We start from the raw sequence: 21,018 nt of genomic DNA, 5'->3' as shown, positions 1-21,018 counted from the left end.
TCCGTTAACAATATGACGCGTGTAAAAAGCAAAGGTTTGAAGCAAAGTGGACGCGCAAATGAGGCGAATTCGTGTCCACCGCGCCGCGCTAAACACCTCATTCGCGCCGCAAGACCTCCAGACACGCGCAAACGCGTCTTAACATTCAAATCACTCGCGCCAGATGCTCTATTCGCGTTTGGTGTGAACACAACATTCTTCAGAAGAAAAATGCAAAAAAATAGCTGTAACTCACGCAAGACTACAGCTGACGACGGCATCTTGGAAGTTTGTGATAAACATTGGCGCATCTCCTGTGACGTAGGCGCTAGCAACGATGTGTAATGACGTGTAACAGTGTAGTAGTGGTGTCCCAATATTTTCACACCTACGCCTTGCCACTCTGTTTCAAGGGGCAAGGGTAAGGGGTAGGCGAAGGGGTATAAAATAGAATTGGGATTGGGCCTCCATCCATCCATGATAAAAGTAATCCATTTGGCATTAGGGGGTTAATAAAGCCCTTCTGAAGCGAAGAATCACTCAGCACCAACCGAAGAGTGAAACTCTGTCAATAAAAATTAGGGGGTTGATTTCATTTTTGGGTGAATTACCCCTTTAGAACTGTGACTTATGGCCACCTATTGGTGGTTTTAGTTTAATATTTAAAAGAATCACTTTGTTTTTACCATTATTGCATTTCTCTATTAATTATTTATATATTTAAAACATTATTTGTTTTATAAAGGTAAAAAATAAATTTAGGGGGCAAATATTGTCCCATAATGGAAAAGGTATGACTGCAGTCTAAGTGGAAAGTAAGGGGTATGCTGAAGGATGGTAAACGCCTCAAGGGGTGGACACTAAAAAGTTTGGGAACCACTGCTCCAGTGTGTTTGATCTTTGACTTTTAATACAAACTTCTTTGTTTTTACATTACTATTATGCTAGTCAGCTCCTGTTCAATGTCATTCACTGTACCTGTGAATGTACCCACTTTGATACGGCGACAATGGTTTCATTACAGGTGAATGACAATTCATCTACATCCAATGGACAGAGAGCCTAGTATTTTGTCTGTCTATGCCTGTCTAGATTGGTGGACGGTAATGGAAACCCTGCATCAAACCCCGAGCCCAAGGCAATTGCCTACTCTGCCTGGGCCCTGAGAATTTCACAGCAAGACAGAAGTTTTACTAATATTTGATTCTGAGGCATCCTTATATGGAATAGAGTGACTCCATACAGTCAAAATTAGAGGGCGATTACTGCAACCACTCAGTTTTTTTAAAGGAGGTGGGCAAAACCATTTGGACCAAATTCAGTTGCGGCATGAGCGTAGCCTAAATTTCACACAAATACATATATCTTCTAGAGTCATTTTAAATACTTCCCACACAATGAACAAAAATGGGGTCTCACATTTTTGGTTACACTGATTACAATTAAATGTGAATCTTCATGTGGGAATCAAGGTTCACTTTCCGTGCAAAACTCTTTCCACACTGATCACGTTAACGGCTTCTCTCCAGTGTGAATTCTCATGTGTTTATTAAGGTTTCCTTTTTCAGTGAAACTCTTTCCACACTGTCGGCAGGAGAAAGGCTTCTCTCCGGTGTGAACTCTCATGTGTTTATTAAAAGTTGGTTTATGTGTAAAACTCTTTCCACACTGTCGGCAGGAGAAAGGCTTCTCTCCGGTGTGAATTCTCATGTGTTTATTAAAAGTTGGTTTATGTGTAAAACTCTTTCCACACTGAGGGCATGTGAAAGGCTGCTCTCCGGTGTGACTTCTCATGTGGCCTTTAAGGTGTCCTTTTTGAGTGAAACATTTTCCACACTGAGGGCATAGGTATGGCTTCTCTCCAGTGTGAATTCTCATGTGGCTTTTGAGGCTTCCTTTCCTACTGAAACTCTTTCCACACAGTTTGCAGGTGAAAGGCTTCTCTCCAGTGTGAATTCTAACGTGTCTGTTAAGGACTACTTCTTGAGTGAAACTTATTCCACACTGTTGGCAGGTGTGAGGCTTCTCTCCAGTGTGAATTCTCATGTGAATATTAAAAGTTGGTTTATGTGTAAAACTCTTTCCACATTGAGGGCATGTGAAAGGCTTCTCACCAGTGTGAATTCTCATGTGGTTATTAAAAGATGTTTTATTTGTAAAACTCTTTCCACATTGAGGGCATGTGAAAGGCTTCTCTCCAGTGTGAATTCTAACGTGCCTGTTAAGGGTTGCTCCTTTAGTGAAACTCATTCCACACTGTTGGCAGGTGTAAGGCTTCTCTCCAGTGTGAATTCTCATGTGGATTTTAAGATTCCATTTTTCAGTGAAACTCTTTCCACACAGTTGGCAGGTGTGAGGCTTCTCTCCAGTGTGAATTCTCGTGTGGGCTTTAAGGTTTCCTTTTCTGTTGAAACTTTTTCCACACTGTTGGCAGGTCAAATCACGTCCATTGGCTCTTTTTCGTGAAGTCTTTTCAGTCTGTGAGCAACTAAATGACTTCTTGTCGATAATAAGATCATCCTTTTTGTCACACTGGTCTTTCTCTTCTGTTTCATTCAGTTCTTGACTCTCCTTTTTCAGTGCCATCAAGTCTGATGCGAAAAAAGAGACAAATACAAATTAAGCCCAGTTTAATGGTACAAAGCAACAAACATCAAAATCATCAGTATCAAAGCAACAACATATATGTTACATACTATACACACTAGGGGTGTAACGATATTCAAACCGAACCGGAAAACCGCGATACAACAGCCACGGTTCGAACTGCGATATTCTCACAAAGAGTATAGAAGCCCAAGAGGCGAAACTCTGTTGTGTTATGGGTAACAGTCTGTAGATGGCGCTGCGGAGGCACGTCCGCCATTATGGACTGAAAGCAAAAACCCGCACCAGCTTAAAATGAAATAACAGAAATAACAATATACTATGTTGATGGTTTGCGACAGGAGAAGTAGTGATTACTTAATTTTGCTTAATGCCTGACTGAAATGTTCTTTTTTGTTCATGTGTGCATTTGCTAGATTACACATCTTTTTGACTAATGCTTCCAATCTGTCAATGCCTCTTCTCTTACAAAAAGAAAAAAATACAAAACAACATCTCATACACAAATGCACACACAATAGATGGTGGTGTCTGATTAATTACTGAGATATTATGGCACCACTTCCATTTTAGTACTGTTTATAGTTCATGTGTGCACTTGCTAAATTGCACATCTTTTTTGTACCTTTCCGCCTGTAATAGGACATTCACAGATTGTTTTTGTTCTTGCCATTAAAACGTTCACTGTGTGCACTTTCACTGAAGATGTTGAAAAAACAAGTTGTTAATATTTTTGTGATATTCTATGTAAAAGATTAACTGTCTTTAGAAATGTTCATTTATAATTTTATTTATTTATTTTTCCAAATCATATGGTGATGTTCACTCATTTCAAAATCAACATTTGAATAAATATCTTATTACTGTGTGTCTGCCTATATATTATTTCATGAATTTCTGTTATTCATATAACAAGGAAAATGCATAATAGAACATAAATATTGATAGATTAAAGGTTTGCAGTAATTTTATAATTGTATCTTTGCAAACCGTAAGTGGTATGCTAATGAAGCCGATTCGGTGGGGGACATACCCTTACGAAAAAGTACTATAGGAATCTTATAGTATTTTGGGACAAAATATTATAGTAATCTTATAGGAATACTATAGTAATTTGGGACATACTATAGAAGTACGATAAGACTACTATAGAAATACTATAGCAGCTTTAAAATATTATAGAGGTATTACAGACCATCACAGAAGTATGCTATGTTCTGTAATACCTCTATAATATCCTAGAGCCGCTATAGTATTTCTATAGTAGTCTTATAGTACTTCTATAGTAATATTTTGTCCCAAAATACTATTTTCCTAAGGGTAATTAGGCCATGCATAACCAACACATAGACATAACATTTTCTGTCATTTAATGTCGGTCATCCTCAATGTATTTTAAATTGTTTTCATATTTAGATATGACGGCCAGAAAAAAATAAGTTATGTTAAGTTTTTGTTATGTTAAATTGGTTCAGTGCCATTGACTCCCATTATTTTTCGGCGTTTTCCTTCAGTTTTCAGTCCATAATGGCGGCCGCGCCGTCACGTCATGGGGGCAACTGTTGCTATGGAGCGCTCTATTGAGTTTCGCCTCTTGGGCTTCTATACTCTTTGACTCTCATGTCGAACCGAACGCGCCCCGCCCCCTGCTGCCCAACTCTCACTTCACTTTGTCACAAAACTATTTTTTTCTTCCTTGACATTTGATTAAATAGTGATTAATGAGTACAGTTTTAACAACTAATAAGAGCTGTAGTTTTACTAAATATTATTATAATATTATTTACTAAATAAAGTGCATGTCACATGATTTGGGTGATCGATCACGCTCGGTAGTTTACCTACGCACTTCAGGATGGCAACTCCGCGGCATATTGAGAGTGAAGACCCTGCGGTCACAACCACTGACTGATACAGCAGCAACAGCAGCAGTGCTGATCACGAGACTTGAGAATGATCACCGACTCCTGTCAGCATCCAATATGATGACAAATCAGAGCTTTTTTTAATCATTGTTTTGAGACAAATCATTGTTTGATTTGCGATCATAATCCTCTGCCGTCTGGTCGATTCCGCTTCAAGCCGGACTCGTCTCACGCCAACGGTAATTCCCTTTCACTGTCCACGTTTTGATTTCGGCAAATCAATTTTGGCGAATGCAAACAACGTGATTATTGTTCATGAGTCCAACATCCAGCCACGCAAGAAAACATGTAATCTACCTGAGGGAATAACATGCTCAAAAAACATTTCTGATTATTATTAATGTTTAAAACATTTTGGTTTTTTTCCCCCAGGATTCTTTGATGAATATAAAGTTCATAAGATATTTATTTGAAATAGAAAGCTTGTGTAACACTATAAATGTACTGTCACTTTTGATTAATGTAATGCATCCTTGCTGAATAAAAGTAGGCAATTACTTTCTTTAATTTCTTTCCCAAAAAAAATAATCTTACTAACCTCAAACTTTTGAACTGTAGGCCTATGGATAATGTTAAAAAAGCTTTCCATTTCAGATAAATGCTGTTATTTCGAATGGTGGTTTGTTTGTAATGTGACATTTTTTTTGTATGACATTCAAATTATTTTTAGAATTAAAATGTACATAAATAGGTTAAGCAATACAAATGTATTTGTCTGATAACCTTTTAAACATATAACTACAGTCTGCAGACACTGAAATGATGTACATTGTGCGATACAGTAAATATTTTGAGTGTCCCTCATTTTCCTATAAAGAACCACGACTGTCCCGCATTTTACTTTTCTGAAGTTGGCAACCCTACTCCGGTGTGCAGTTTATTTCTGACAAGTCAGTGGAGACATTTTTCATTTGAGTTAACTCAGGTGTGCTAACTGCTCTAAAGAAATGTGAAGCCAATGTTTAAAATTAATAAAGATAAAGTTAATAAGTTAAATTGTTGTTGTTTTTATTAAGTTAAAAATGAATTAGTTATTATTGCTGGTGGTGCCTTGCCATGAACCCTGCCCCCACAGCAAACAGAACCGAACCGAACCGTGGCTCCAAAACCGTGATATGAACCGAACCATAGCATTGGTGTATCGTTACACCCCTAATACACACTAAGATAAGTGTTGCATGCAATCTCAAAACCTCTTCACGATATTGTTAACTCAACTAAAAATGTTTAAACTGTTGGTTAACAAAAAAACAAAAACAAGGAGCCCAGGAGAAGATCATTATAGACCCATTTAAAATTTGCCATTTATGTCTCAAATATATCAAATAAAATTATGGAGTACCACAGGGCTCAGTATTAGGTCCTCTACTTTTCTTCCTGCTCCCCCTGAGAGATATTTTTGTACTGTTATGCCAGTTTTGTATTTCCTCACAGCCTGACAAATCTTCTTAACTCTCCAAAATAGCAAAGTGTATTAAACAAATGCAGGGATAACCAGTAATTTCCTTCAATTCAATTCTTCCATAATTCTGGGGTAGTTAAGTAACCCTCTATTTATTGAAATCTGAATATTGAAATACACAAAAGAAATTGAAAATATTCACAGCTTAAATATACAACCAAGGAAAATTATTATTATTATTTCATTAAATTATTTTTTATTTCATTATTAAATGAAATTGTGTGACATCTCAGATCATTATCTAGTCTCATGTATACTACATTTAGCCAAGGCTGCAAAACCAACTCCCTGTTACAAATATGGTATAACTATAATTTATTCCACTAAATATTGCTTTATAAATAATCATCCTGATCAGTTTATACTCCTCTGCAAACCATAGCTTGTAAGAACTCGATGTTACAACAGAAACTATTGACTCTCTCTTTTCCAGCGCTTTAGACATTGTTTCTTCTATGCCCTTAAAGTTTTTTTTTAAAGAAAATAGTCCAACGACGTGGTACAACGAGCACACTTGGGCCCTGAAGAGAGCAGCCAGAAAAATGGAGTGCAGCTGGAAGAAAGCAAATATAGAGGTTTCCTTTCGAATGCCTTTTCCTCGATTTACTGAAGCTTATATGTAAAACGCATTTGCAGCTGCACAGCTAGCACATTGAGCATCTGGCTCGCTCATAGGCTGTGCTGCAGCAACTGCACATCCAATGGCGCGGGTGCCTCTGAGGTGCGACCAATGGTGGCGGGCCTCATCTCCTTCGGCAGATCCGTCGAGCACGTCTGAAGAGGAATGGCCAGGCTCTCTTGACCCCGTCACGGCTTCTCAGTCCGCGAACATAGTGTCAGCTACCAGGACCATGCTTTGGATCCTGACAAAGGCCGTCTCAGAACTAAAGTCAACCTCCTCAAAGTTGGCTGGATGGCTGGTTTCTCTCGGGGCGCCAGCAGGCCCCTCGTCACAAGCCCGCGCTATTTTTTCCAGAGGTACACGAGGAGCTGACCAAGGCATGGCGCGCACCTTATTCAGCGCGTGTCGGATCTTCAATTTCCGCAACGCTCTCCTCTGTGGACAGCGCAGCAGAAAAGGGCTATGAGTCATTGCCGCCCCTCAAAGAGGCCGTGGCCGCTCATCTGTGCCCGAACACAGCTGCTAGCTGGCGAGCTAGAGCTTTTCACCCAAACAAACCCTGCCGAACCACGTCAGCCCTCGCTGGACGCGCGTATTCCGCCTCCGGTCAGGCTGCTTCGGCCCTGTACATGATGGCCGTGCTGCAAGTCTACCAGGCCAAACTCCTCCAATCCATGGATGAGGCTTGCCCGGCCCCTGAGGCCTTCCACGATCTCCAAAGTGCCACAGACCTAGCATTGCGTGCCACCAAGGCTACAGCACAGGCCATCGGGAGGAACATGGCAAATTCGGTCGTGCTCGAGCGCCACCTCTGGCTTAATCTCACTGAGATTAAGGACTCTGACAAAATGAGGTTCCTTGACGCCCCTGTATCCAGCTCTGGCCTCTTCGGCCCGGCGGTGAAGGGGTTCTATGAAAGATACATAGAGGCATAGAAGGCGTCCCAGGCCATGCGACATTTCTTGCCGAAACGCTCGAGCTCAGCGTCCAGCAAACCCAAGCCAGCACCATCTTCACCTCATCCAGCCAAGCCGGCGAAGCAGGTCTCTTAGCCCCGCCCTGCGGCTGATACCCTCCGCCAGCTGCGACCAGTGAAACGCTTCCCGATGCCCCGGCATCAGGGCCCACGTCCCAGCGTTGTGCTTGATGCTGTGCCGCCGATGTCGTCCTAGCACCAAAGGTGAAGAGAGAGGGCTCATGTTTCACGCTAGCCGGACTACCCTCAAAAAACCCTGCAAAACTTCCCACAGCTCCCTGTTCAGTTCAGGCGGCTGGGGATTTTATTATTGTAAACGGGCCCGCAGCAGTAAGCGTGTCTCTACAAACAAACGCCATTTTCACGGCAACCCAAATAAACCACAAAAAGAGTATGTTTCACAATCACAACTACGGGTTCACGGTCCCCCTCAACAAGGTGGCCCCTTCCCTGTTGTAACACTGACTTCCCCTCAGGCGAAAGCTTGTACAGTCAGTCCAACACTCGTGCACAAATCACAATATCAGGGTATTATTATTATTATTTTCTAATCCCGAAAAAAGACGGCGGTCTCAGACCCATACTAGATTTGAGACATTTGAACAAGGCTCTCATGAGACGGCCTTTCAAAATGTTGACTATCAAACACATACTTGCACAAGTTCGGCTGGGGGATTGGTTTGTCACAATGGATCTGAAAAATGCATAATTTCATATTCAGATAAACCCTCGTCCCAGGCCATTCTTGAGGTTCGCCTTCGAGGGTCAGGCTTATAAATACACCGTTCTGCCATTTGGTCTGTCACTAGCACCCCGTACATTCACGAAGTGTATGGATGCAGCGCTTTCTCCCCTGAGACATCAGGGATTGCGCGTGCTGAATTATCTCGACGACTGGCTAGTGCTGGCACAGTCGAGAACCGAGCTACTAGCTCACAGGGATTTGATTCTCGGCCATTTGGAATGCCTGGGTCTCACAATCAATGTTACCAAGAGCAAACTGACCCCCAGCCAGAGCGTGGTCTTTCTGGGCACAGTTTTAGACTCTGTGACGATGGCAGCGTGGCTCACACAAGAGCGCACGCTCTCGGTTCAGGTGCTAGCAGCATCGTTCAGAGCGCGGGCCCCTAAAGAAATTTCAGAAACTTCTCGGTCTCATGGCAGCAGCATTGTCAGTACTATGTATGGGATTACTGCGCATGCGCCCGCTGCAGCACTGGCTGAAACGCCGTGTGCCAAACCATGCATGGCAGTTAGGCAGCCTGCGCATCATGGTAAATCACAGTTGTTTAAGAACCCTGATTCCCTGGTGGGCTCAAAACTGGTACCTCGAGGGTGTGACCATGGGAGTAGTTTCCAGGAGGAAAGTGGTGTTTACAGATGCTTCCAACCTGGGTTGGGGAGCGCTGCACGAGGGCAAGCCGGCTTCTGGTCGAGCACAGAGCAGAGCTTACACATCAACTGTCTGGAAATGAAAGCAGTTTGTTCTGCCCCAAAAGCATTTCTGTCAAACCTAAAGGGTCACCACGTCTTAGTCAGCACAGACAACATGTCAGTGGTGGCCTACATAAATCGCCGAGGTGACATCAGGTCAGGCAACCTGCATGCCATGGCGAGAGACCTCTTATGGGCACAGACCAATCTGAGCTCTCTGAGAGCAACGCATATCCCTGGCATTCAGAATCTGGGTGCAGATATGCTCTCACGGAGAACATTCCCCTGGGCGAGTGGTTCCTGAACTCACAGACGGTCAGTCTGATATGGAGTGTGTTCGGAGAGGCCGAAATCAACCTTTTTGCCTCGAGAACAAACACCCACTGCACAGTGTTCTTCTCGAAGACTAGGGACGCGCTGGCCCATCCCTGGCACAACTGCCCCCTTTACACTTTTCCCCCTGTCTCGATGATTCCACAAGTCATCAAACGGGTCAGGGAGAGCGGATGCCCAGTCCTTCTGGTAGTCCCTTTTTGGAAATCCAGGCCGTGGTTTCCGTACCAGGTTTAGCTATCAGACACAGTCCCTTGGCCGGTTCCAATGAGGAAAGTCCTCTCTCAGGCCAATGGGACAATATGGCATCCTCGATCCGGCTTATGGCCCCTCCATGTATGGCCCCTAAACGGGTACCCAGGGACCTTCCTAAGAAGGTCTTAAGCACTATCTCTGCCAGGGCCCCATCTACTCTGCGCCTTTATGCTTTGAAGTGGTGGGGTTTTTCCAGCTGGTGATTGAAAAATCATTTTGACCCGAGTCATGAGAGGTATCTGTGGTGCTCTCCTTCCTGCAGGAGCTGTTGGACGCAGCTATTGCAGCGCATCATGCTCTGGTGGCTGGCCAATCAATAGGAAGAAATAACCTGGTGGTCCTGGGGGCTCTGAAGGGTCCGCCCTTTGAACCGCTCCAGTTGGTTGATCTTAAACCTCTCTCGCTATCAAGCGGGTGGGAGATCTGCAGGCTCTCTCAGTGAGCCCTTCATGTCTGGAGTTTGGACCAGATGACTCCAGGGTCATCCTCAAACCCAGGCATGGTTATGTACCCAAAGTGCTCTCAACGTCGTTCAGAGCACAGGTTATTACATTATTAGCCCTTCCCCCTTCTGCCGAGGATGGGGAGGTTAATCTTCTCTGCCCTGTCAGAGCGCTGAGAATTTATCTGCTTTGGTGGCCGATCCAAATGTGATCCAGTCACTAAGCAAAGACTGTCTAGATGGATAGTGGATGCCAGGGACGTGCACAGACATTTTGAGGGGCAGGGGCTCAAGTGAAATAAAGGGCACTTCTCATAATTACGTATTTTTTTTCTTTTTTTTATACAAAAAAGTATATATATTATCGCAACTCTGACTTCCTTTTTAAAAAATTAATTTAAAAAGTTAATTAATTTTATCTTCCTCAAACTCACGCAATTGTTTCATTTTCAAAAGATGTCTACAAAATAATCAGTTCACACAGAAACCATGGTCTCCTTCACTAGGTTTATAGAGCAGCAAAGGAAACCATTCCACAATGTGCATGTTTTGAAAACATTTTCTATGCTACTAGTTTCAAGTATATATTTAGAATAACCTAAATAACTGCATCAGGCAGAGGGGCGTGTTTTACTAATAATTTGTTTATTTTTGCACATCATTTTAATTATTTTGGTGTTATCAGAATACATAACACTTTAAAATCAACACAAATATTCACTCTAAACTGAAGAGGGCTGTTGCTGCTATTTTGTTAACTTTACTGAAAAAATCACTGCAAAAATGATTGACAAAATACAAAAATACAAATTGAAAATTTGCATCTAATTGACAGGGCAATGCAGGTAAATAGGATAAACAAAATAACTAAAGCATATCTGGTGGTGATATATGCTTATTTTATTACTAACTTATTTTATTACATGGCTTGGTTGAATTCCAATGTAGAATGCGGTCTGTTATTTCTTGATAACAGACCGCTGTGCGGAGTATAACCACTGATCTATATAGAATGACATTATGTCATTATATAGATCAGTAAGTATAACAGACCGTTACCATGAAAAACAGAGCGTTGCTATGGACTCACAGGATTCTAACCTGATTCTAACCGTAGAGACGGAGCGTACTATTTTCTTTAGCGGAAGCAATACAATCGGGTTTAAATCAATAAACTCCCTTTTAAATCAATATTTTGTGTCAAATTAATTATTTATTTGGTAGGTAGCCATGTAATAAGCGGGATTATGTGAGTGTGTTGTGTGTGTGTGTGTATGATGTGTGCCGATGTGCGCCGCTGCGCAGAGACGCCAAGGGGGGGGAGAGAGATAGAGAGAGAGGGAGCGCTTCAGAACTCCTGACCTATTTAGATATACTATTCTTCAATAAATATATTTGTTTGACAGGGAAGCAAACAGGAATATATATTATTTTTCAAAAAAAAAAAAAAAGCACCCCAGAAAAAAGGGCACTTTCTCTCCAGGAATAAAAAGGGCAGGTGCTCAAGCCCCCTTTGATGTCTATGTGTGCACGTGCCTGGTGGATGCCATTTCTATGGCTTATACCTCAGTGGGTCAGGTTTACCCCATAGGTATCACGGCCCATTCGACTAGAGGCATGGCTTCGTCTGCCACATTTATGAAGTTTTATAATATGGAGGTGCCTTCTCTACAGGCGAAGGTGCTTTCGGTATGATTAAGGCCCGACAGTGTCTGGTCTTGTCTAAAATACTACTGTGCACAATCACATACATATATATATATATATAAAACCCGCTTTGGCTGGTTATTTTTTCCCATACTAATAGTCTTAACGGTGTCTGGGTTTATTAGTATATTATGTTGGTTTTGTTACTAACACATATATATTATTCTAGACCCGACCCGGTCTGTTTTATATGTATATATATATATATATATATATATATATATATATATATATATATATATATATATATGTATATATATATATATATATATATATATATATATGTATATATATATATATATATATATATATATATATATATATATATATATATTCTGAAAAAACTCAGTATAAAAAAAAAACCAAGCATCTTCCACAGATGGAATTAATTGAAATCTCTCCCAGTTTATATTTAATATATCCTGTATGAAGAGTCTAGGGCTAATTTTATTAAATTGTCTTACTTTAATCAATTTAGAAGGAAGACGAGGCACTTTGATTTTCGACTTACAATCATTTCACAGTTGCCATCTAAAGAATTAATGGTAGACAAAATACAATCAGTAGTATCTGCTGGCGCAGATGGAGGTTTATAAATATTACCAATGATTAATCGTTTGTTTTCATGAAAAATGATTTTAACGAAAAGGCCTTCAAAATCCCTGTGTTTTTCATTTAGAAAAACAACGTTCTGCAGTCAGATTTGAGGATACATATATTAAGAGGCCCCCACCTCTTGAACCTCTATCGTTCCTAAATACAACATAATTGTCGAGTTTGACTTCATCATCAGGAATATTGTTGTTTAGCCAAGTTTCAGACAAGGTAATTACATGGGGTTTATTATAGGTAAGCCAGGCTCTCAATAAATCCATTTTCGGTGGCAAACTCCTATTGTTCAAATGAATAACATGCAAGGTTGTATCTTAGTGTTGCATTTGATACTACCGACCACAACATTCTTTTGAATAGACCTTATTCTTATTCTATTATTATTATTATTATGTTGGAATTAGTGGAATTGCATTAGCATGGTTTAAATCATACTTATCTGACTATCAGTTTGTAGCAGTAAATGAAGAGAAGTCTTATCAATCACAAGTTCAGTATGGCGTACCACAAGGCTCAGTACTAGAACCATTACTGTTCACTATGTACATGCTACCCTTAGGAGATATCATTAGGAAGCATGGAATTAGCTTTCACTGTTACACTGAAGATACTCAGCATTATATTTCTTCACGCCCTGATGAAAAATACCAAACGGAATGCACAGCTGATATAAAAAAATTGTCAGACAGGAACCTGGGTGTGCTCTTTGATACCAAACTTTCATTTGAAAGTCACGTGTCTAGTATCTGTAAAACCGCATTATTCCATCTTAAAAATATATATAAACTACGACATAGGCTCTCAAAGACAAATGTGGAAAAGTTAGTTCATACGTTCTTGACCTCAAGGCTAGACTATTGTAATGCTCTACTGGCTGGTTGCCCTGCATGCTTAAAGGTGCTGGAAGTAACTTTTTTACTCACTAAAGCATAAAAATACCATAATATTTTTGCAGATATTTAGGATACATGCATGCATGCATAAGTTCACATACTTGTTTCTCTGAAAAACTCTTCTACAGGCAGTTATTTTACACGTTCCATGTTGTTAGTGGGTTTTTGTTTTGGTCTGTGTGACTCCGCCCACTGCCAGCTCACCCAATAGTATTTCAACACCACGGGATGCCAGTTGGCAGGAAACACAGCGTATTGCAGCCTTGGAAAGGAGCAAACAAACTAGGTCAGACACTGCAGATTCTACCTGACCTAAAAAGTCTCGATATCCATTTAAAATATCTATGAATGAGAGCATATTAAAACGCAGATAAATCAACTCATTAACTTAAGTTAATTAATTTAAGTAAGTCTCCTTGGCTTTTGTTGTCAATTGTGCTCGTTCCTGTTGTGTGTCCTCACACTGATAACCTGTGTGAGCGTCGAGTCTGAGGAGGAGGGGGCGGGGGAAATAACGATCTCCGATATTTAGAATTTGGACTGCAGTACCTATTTCAACCACTAGCTTTCATTCTTAAAGACAGCACCTTTAATAAACTACAGCTGGTCCAAAACACAGCAACTAGAGTTCTTACCAGAACCAGGTAGTATGACCATATTAGCCCGGTTCTGTCAACAGTGCTTGACTCCCAATTAAACATCGTATACAGTTTAAAACCTTGCTGATTACTTACAAAGCACTAAATGGTTTAGCTCCGCAGTACTTGAGCGAGCTCTTAACGCATTATAGTCCTTCACATCTATTGCAATCACAAAATTCTGGCCAGTTGATAATACCTAGAATATCAAACAGTCTGGAACAGTCTTCCTAGCATTGTTCGAGAAGCAGACGCACTGTCTGTTTAAATCTAGACTACAAACACATCTCTTCAATCTGGCATACACATAGAACATTATACAATTATATTATTCAAATCAGTTAAATGATTATTAAGCTGCATAAACTAGGTCAGCCGGAACCAGGTACACTCCCTATAACACCCGATGTACTCGTTACATCACAAGAAGAATGCCGTCTACACTAATGTTAGTCTTTCTGTTTATTCTGAGGTTTACTGTAATCAGCTGGATCAGGGACGTATCCAGATCAGATGGAGGACCTGCGCCTAGACACGACCACAACACATGATGTGGTCAGCCGGATCAGGGACGTATCCAGATCAGATGGTGGACCTGCGCCTTGACACGACCACAACGCATCCCTGAACTATCAGCAGAGGTTGGGTCAACTAGACTCTCCCCTGTGAAGGCCTCATCGACACGACAGCCATCAGCACTGATCCTCAACAAACTCGTCTCCATACCGGCCTGATGACTCCGATCTTAAACCAGATGGAACTGGATAATAATCTGATTGATCCAATCTGACTTTTGACCTGTAATGCTGCCTGAATCATGAGTCGAAAACTGGCCCTCGACTGAGCCTGGGTTCTCCCTAGATTTTTCTCCATTCTGTCAGCTGATGGAGTGTTGAATGTGAATAATAGAGATGAGAGTAATGTCTTGCGTCAAGAGTCTGAGTTTGGGATACATTTCCTCCTCCATAGCTACTGCGTATAGCCAAAGTGAATTGTTGTCCCGCCAAAGTCTTATTTGATCAGTGAGTAATGTAGATGAATTGCTGTGCTTATGTCAGGGCGCATGTTTAACTGAAAGAACGAGCAGAGAGAGAGAGAGAGAGAGAGAGAGAGAGAGAGAGAGAGAGAGAGAGAGAGAGAGAGAGAGAGAGAGAGAGAGACAGCTCTCTCTCTCTTCGGAGCCAGGCGAAAGTGTAAATAAGACTTCACTGTCTCCAAACTAAGCGCTGTCTTGCTCTCTTTCCCTTGCACATATTAATCAAAATACATCGACACGGTGGTAAAAGGTCGGAAGACCAAAGTTTCACGTGGAGCATTCAGAGATTTTTTTTTTCCTGAATTATCGCTGGGTGTGAATTGTGATAAATACGTTGCCTTATCTTCTCTGAAAAGCGTTCCGGACATTCAGCTGACATAAAACAACACTTTAATTAAACAAAAAAAACTATCCAGTGATGAAATGTTTTCTGTGTTGACACAAATCTTGGATGTCTATGTCCTAACTGCTGGGATAATCACACAACGCGCATGACACGTCCAATTCGTGAACTAATGACTCCATTGAATGGTTAAAACAACTGATCTTTCCAACAGTGAACTCAGGAGACATCTGAATCGGTGTATAACCATGTGTTAGGGGTGTAACGATACATCGATATGGATCGATATAACGTATAACGATACAATGCATCGATTCCACACTTAAAATATCGATATACACATTTATTTTGACACTCTCCACATTCTCACGTAACATCCTTCCGCCAAAGCGCACATTTTCGTTTACTCACCAACAACCGCCTGCCGGTGTGTAACGTTAATCTCCTCATCTGAAAAAGACGCCTGACAACAAGTTTTTTTTTTCACAAAAGTCGGTATTGTCCGCTGTCAAGGCATCGTGAGTTCATGTTTTACAGCAGAAACAGACAAGCACTCGCACCCTTGTTGGTGAACACAACACAATAAATCCGTTTTAGCGACTCAGCGCGCAGTATTCAGGTCAGATGTCACTCTGAAAAGACGCGCTGGCTAAGAGGAGTTTCGTCAAAGCTGACTAAAAGTGATCGAGGATGGATAATTTCAATGAACTCGTGATATCTTCTTCGGGGCGTAAAAGGAAAATAAAAGCCGAAACATTTTCACGGAACCTTACTAAAGCAGCTCGTTTAGTGGTGAGGGAAAAGCTCTCTGTACTGCGTGTACGTTATCACAACAACAAAGTTTGTCAGGCGTCTAACGTTATGTCAGCTGAGGAGATTAACGTAATGAAAATTAACCAAGTGTTGTATTATTTATCATAGCAATTACTTGGTTTTGTTTGACTCAGAAGGATGAAATGTGAATGTATCTGCTCTGCAAAAAAAAAAAAAAAAAAAAAACTTTACATATTAAAGCATAGGCTACTTTCAATTAACTTTAATTTTGTAATTTACCTGTATTTTTTAACTTATTATTATTATTAATCAAAACAACCCAGCTGCAGTTTGATTGATATTACTTGGAATGCACAATAATAATAAAAATCATGATTTATGAAAATGAACAAGAACGGAGTACTTGCAAATGACCTCTTCTGTTATAAATGTCCCAATTGGGAGAGGGTGTGCAATTTTCAAAGAGTTTAATTAAACGATCATGTTATATATTTTGGTTGCATTTGTGAGTTAATAAAAACGTGACTGGTTGTGTGAACATAATATCTAAATATTGATTAATCGATCGATATAGCCCTGAATCGAATCGTGGAATTGTTTTAAGTATCGGAAAATATCATATCGCTGGCTGAGAGAACCGATATCGTATCGTATCGCGATGAACTGTCCGATTTACACCCCTACAATCAGTAACACTTTACAATAAGGTTCTATTTATTACATAAATTACATAAAAAGTACAGTTTGCTTACTCGCTTAAGCTTTGAAATAAATAAACCCACTTGTTTTTTTTGAAAAGCATATGACTACATGTTTCCACACAGTGCTATCAAGAATCCATAAGAGAATCGTTAAAGCATCGGAACCTAAATCAGAATCGTCAGTGGCATTATTATTGATAAAATCTTATCAATTCCCATCCCTATGTGAAGACAGTAAAATTATAATCAAACATTAAAAATTTACATGTTTTTTTAATAATTTTTTTGAGAGTTAAAAGATTAAAACATTTTGCTAACATGAGGTCTTATTGTGTCACTGTCAGTCTTTTTACATCAGTGCAAAACGAGGGTATGCAGATTAAGACACCACTATTCATCAGCATGCATTGATTAATCCCATGGCATATAGCACAAAAAAAAAAAAAAAAAAAAAAGGTGCGATCAAATCATATGCGGGTGTGACCAACTGAGAAAGTTGGTAGCACCAGTGCAACCAGTGGAAAAGTTAGTCTGGAGCCCTGGTTTAAATGAACAGTAAGGACGCTTTCCTGTCATATAACCACATATGCACACTTCAATAAGCCCAAAGAACGCAGGATAATGTGTTTAGATGGCGGGAGAAATTGGCGTAAGGGGCAAACAACTAGCTGTGTTGATCGGTTTATGCTTAAGCCGTTTATGACTTTACTCCGATAAAAGAAAATGGGTTAACACGTTTACACGACCACACGCATTGTTGGCTTATTAAGCATAACAGGGATAAGAACATGCATGTAAATGCACTCACTTATTCCCTGAAAGTGAAAGTTAAAGCAAAACCAAATTTTTGGCATCACATTCTCTCAGAGACGAGATGAATCTACCACAACAAACCTATATCTCAAACCTATATCTTAATTTACTGAAGATTTAAATTTGCATGTCAATACATCAAACTCGTGGAGTTGAGGACTATAGAAAGACTATTTCTATAATACATAAGCATAGGTGTGATTGGCAAAGGACAAAAAAGCAGGAAAATATACGGCACACCTACCATTACACCCACCCACCCACCCACCCACACACACACACACCCACACACCCACACACACACAGACATCCTTTATATACATTTAATGAAATACAGTGCAAACGTCCTAAATATTATATTATATTTTATAACGTCCTATAATGGTAGCCTAATGCCATGTTGGTAGATTGGCACAGGTAGAATTTCCTTTTGTTGAAAGCCCAGATAAAAGTAAAACGCTACTATTTTGTGTAGATCCATGTCCGAGGCAGTTCGACTTAACAAGCGTATTTCTTTACACACACACACACATGCGCGTAATGAATTGGAAACACTCGATCTGCGCCAGTGGACGCGCACTGTTATGAATGCCTGTGCAGCGATGTGAAACAACGGCAAGCACACATGCAACTTCTACGGAAGGCTATATTATATATTCTCATAATGTTTTGACTTTATTCTCGAAATGGTAGATTTTTTATTTTATTTTTTACCAGGTCATAAATGAATAAGAATATTAAACATTGAAAATGGAAAAACATTTTAAATATCCACAAAAAATAAACAAAACAACCAAAAACAATAAAAGCAATGGACTCTCAGTGTCTGTTAACAAAAAAATTCACTTGAATAAATACCAAAAACAATAAATAAAATGGATGTAAACAATGTAAGGGCTAGACCACAGAATTTATTATACTTGTCAAAATGAAAATAGGAACTCCACTATGTCTCTCTTTACATTTATTTTGTCCCGTTGTCGGCTTCAGCTAAGAAAAGAAACAGTTCGCCCCACACGTCCAAAATTCTTAGCACACTTTAGATAACCTTTCGCAACGAGTGCAGGCTCTTTGGTGGAGCTCTGCTTTAAGTTCAATCGTGACAAATGAATGGACTACTTGTGGAGTGACATGAAGACATGAATCAAAAAACGTCGACAGAGGTGAGCGGCCATTATGTTTACCAATGCACGACCCGAAAAAAATAAATAAATTGCATGATTTACGAGAGCATCATTTTCAGGTCGGAAAAGCCGGATTTCCGGATCACAGAAGAATCACACCCCTGATAAGATTTCATTTAACATGTTATGGAACAGAATGCAAAATCTGCTCTTAGTGATTCTTCAAAGATATAATTTATTTCTGTAGAGCTGGACTTTTAAATAAAGATCAAATTCATTTGAGAATGAAACCAACCTGTTTTTTCCTCAGTTCCTTCATGGTTTACACTGAATGTTTCTTCAATCTTCACGTCTTCACTCTCCTCTTTAATAAACGCCATCTTTCGATAGTGTGTCACGTGGATCTCAGTCGCTTCATCAGGAGTTTTCCTGTGTGTTTGGATACAGTGTCCTGTTTAAGATGAGAATAATTAACAGAAAGAAAACTGGCTAACTTGTGTTATCACTGTCTTACGGAAATAGTTCTGCTAATCTGTGGTAGACCCCGACCGATTTATCCCATATGTTAAAGCCCATTCTGCCTATAACGCTACCTTACAACATCAAGCAATATTCTAATAATTTATATAATTGTAACACTTTATACAGGGCCATTTTGCATAAAGAGTAGCCAAGTTTCACATTTAGTACATTTTGCTGACTACTTATTTAAAATAGTATAAAAGTACTGTATGTAATTATACACGTTTTCATTATGGTTTTATTACTTTTACTTTAGTAAAAAGATCTGAGTTCTTCCTCCACTGGTAGAGACTAGAGGAAATAAGACTAATAATAGAATATAATAAGGTTTTGCCAGTGACACTTTTGATATATTTATTGATACAAGTTATTTTGTGTATAATGTGACTAAGTTAAAAGACAAAGTCATTAGTGAAGATTATGCAACAGTATTTAGAATATAGTTTGTTTACAGCTCAAATGTATCACTCTTCACCCTGCCTCCATTACATATCTTTGTCACACAAGTGTTTCATCACCACATTTGACTGATCATTGCAAAACGTGTTTATAATATACATATATATATATAAAAATGTCAAAGCTTATGATCAAACACTGATAAGAATATTCCTTCAGAATAAATTATATTTACACCACAATTTTTTTTTTTCCAGAAAAGCAACTTTTTTAATCGTACAAGTGAATGACTGATTTACACATGGCAAGGCTTAATGTCGAGCCTTTTGATGCTTAATAATACCCCAGTTCTTTTTTTAAAGTGAGAAACTGCCTATTCAAAATTTATATATATAAAAATATGTTTGCAATTGCTCTCAACTTATTTTAGTTAGAATAAATTTCCCAGATTTAACTTAGGCTATAGATATAACACATCCATGTTGTCACTTAATACAACATTTCAATTTAAATTAATTTTCATATGTAGCCTAATCAAGAAAATAACCATAGACAAAAATAGTAATAAATAATGTTTGATGTTAGAATAATACGTCTTAGTCTTAACAAATACCAACAGTAGAATAATTTTAGTTGATTTAATAACATGAATATAACAGATTATTAATTCGCCTTTGAACTACGGATAAAGGAGCTTTAACGGGAGAAACGCCATGAACACATGTAGGATAATTCTGTCATGTGACCACATTTATTTGCGTTAATAAACTGACAATAACGGAGCGAAATGAAACGAAGCGTGTGCTTTAAGTTACTCATAAACAACTGTTCATAAATGCTATTATATACATTAGCCTACAGTGTTACATTCCTTAGTAAAAAAAACAACTTAATTCACAGTTGTCTATATAATAGTACAAACAGGTTGTATTGGTTTAAACACTTTAAATGATTAAAAACACAAACCTCTCTTCAGCAGAATCACAGATGAGGGAGCGCGGCGCAGCCTTATGACGTAATACTAACACACCAAAATAAAAGTCCTCTTAACACGCTAAAACAAAAATAGAAATAAGCATACAGAAAACACATTCAAATGATAAGATAAATTATGAATTAATTTAAATGTAAGCAAGTGTGAAGTGATCACAATTATAATTCCAACTACAGAGCATTGGTGATTTTCTCAATCAAGGGTATCTTTATATTACAAAAGATTGGTAAGAATGTTTAAATATTCCAAACTCATTAAAAAATGTGTAGCTCAAAATTAAATGTGTGGTTTCACTTATTAACTAAGACTGAATCCTTTTCATAATATCCAATAAATAAAATCAAATTGCAACTTTATTTGATTTAAGTGCATTATATTAAAAGGGCTTGTAAAGGATTACAGTGACTGTCTGAATGTAAAATTTTTA

The 21,018-nt window shown here is 39.2% G+C and overlaps 1 protein-coding gene across 1 annotated transcript in view; it reads right to left on the bottom strand.

The window, feature by feature from the left end:
* The window catches only part of LOC307157621 (uncharacterized protein), a gene marked incomplete at its 3' end in the record, with an annotated part of 41,180 nt that extends 20,519 nt beyond the window's left edge, over positions 1 to 20,661 (bottom strand). Inside the window, exons 1-3 of the mRNA XM_079869548.1 lie at positions 20,564 to 20,661; positions 18,972 to 19,127; positions 1,649 to 2,570 (exon numbers count right to left, since the gene is read on the bottom strand). Coding sequence (XP_079725674.1) covers positions 1,649 to 2,570; positions 18,972 to 19,056 — 1,007 coding nt within the window. The 5' untranslated portion in view covers positions 19,057 to 19,127; positions 20,564 to 20,661. The remainder of the gene's footprint in view (positions 1 to 1,648; positions 2,571 to 18,971; positions 19,128 to 20,563) is intronic.
* Between the last annotated feature and the right edge of the window lie 357 nt (positions 20,662 to 21,018).

Source organism: Squalius cephalus (assembly GCF_949319135.1).
Source record: "Squalius cephalus genome assembly, chromosome: 4".
NCBI classification, from domain to species: domain Eukaryota; kingdom Metazoa; phylum Chordata; class Actinopteri; order Cypriniformes; family Leuciscidae; genus Squalius; species Squalius cephalus.
The sequence above is the reverse complement of the archived record's forward strand: the minus strand, read 5'-3'. Positions and strand labels throughout refer to the sequence as shown.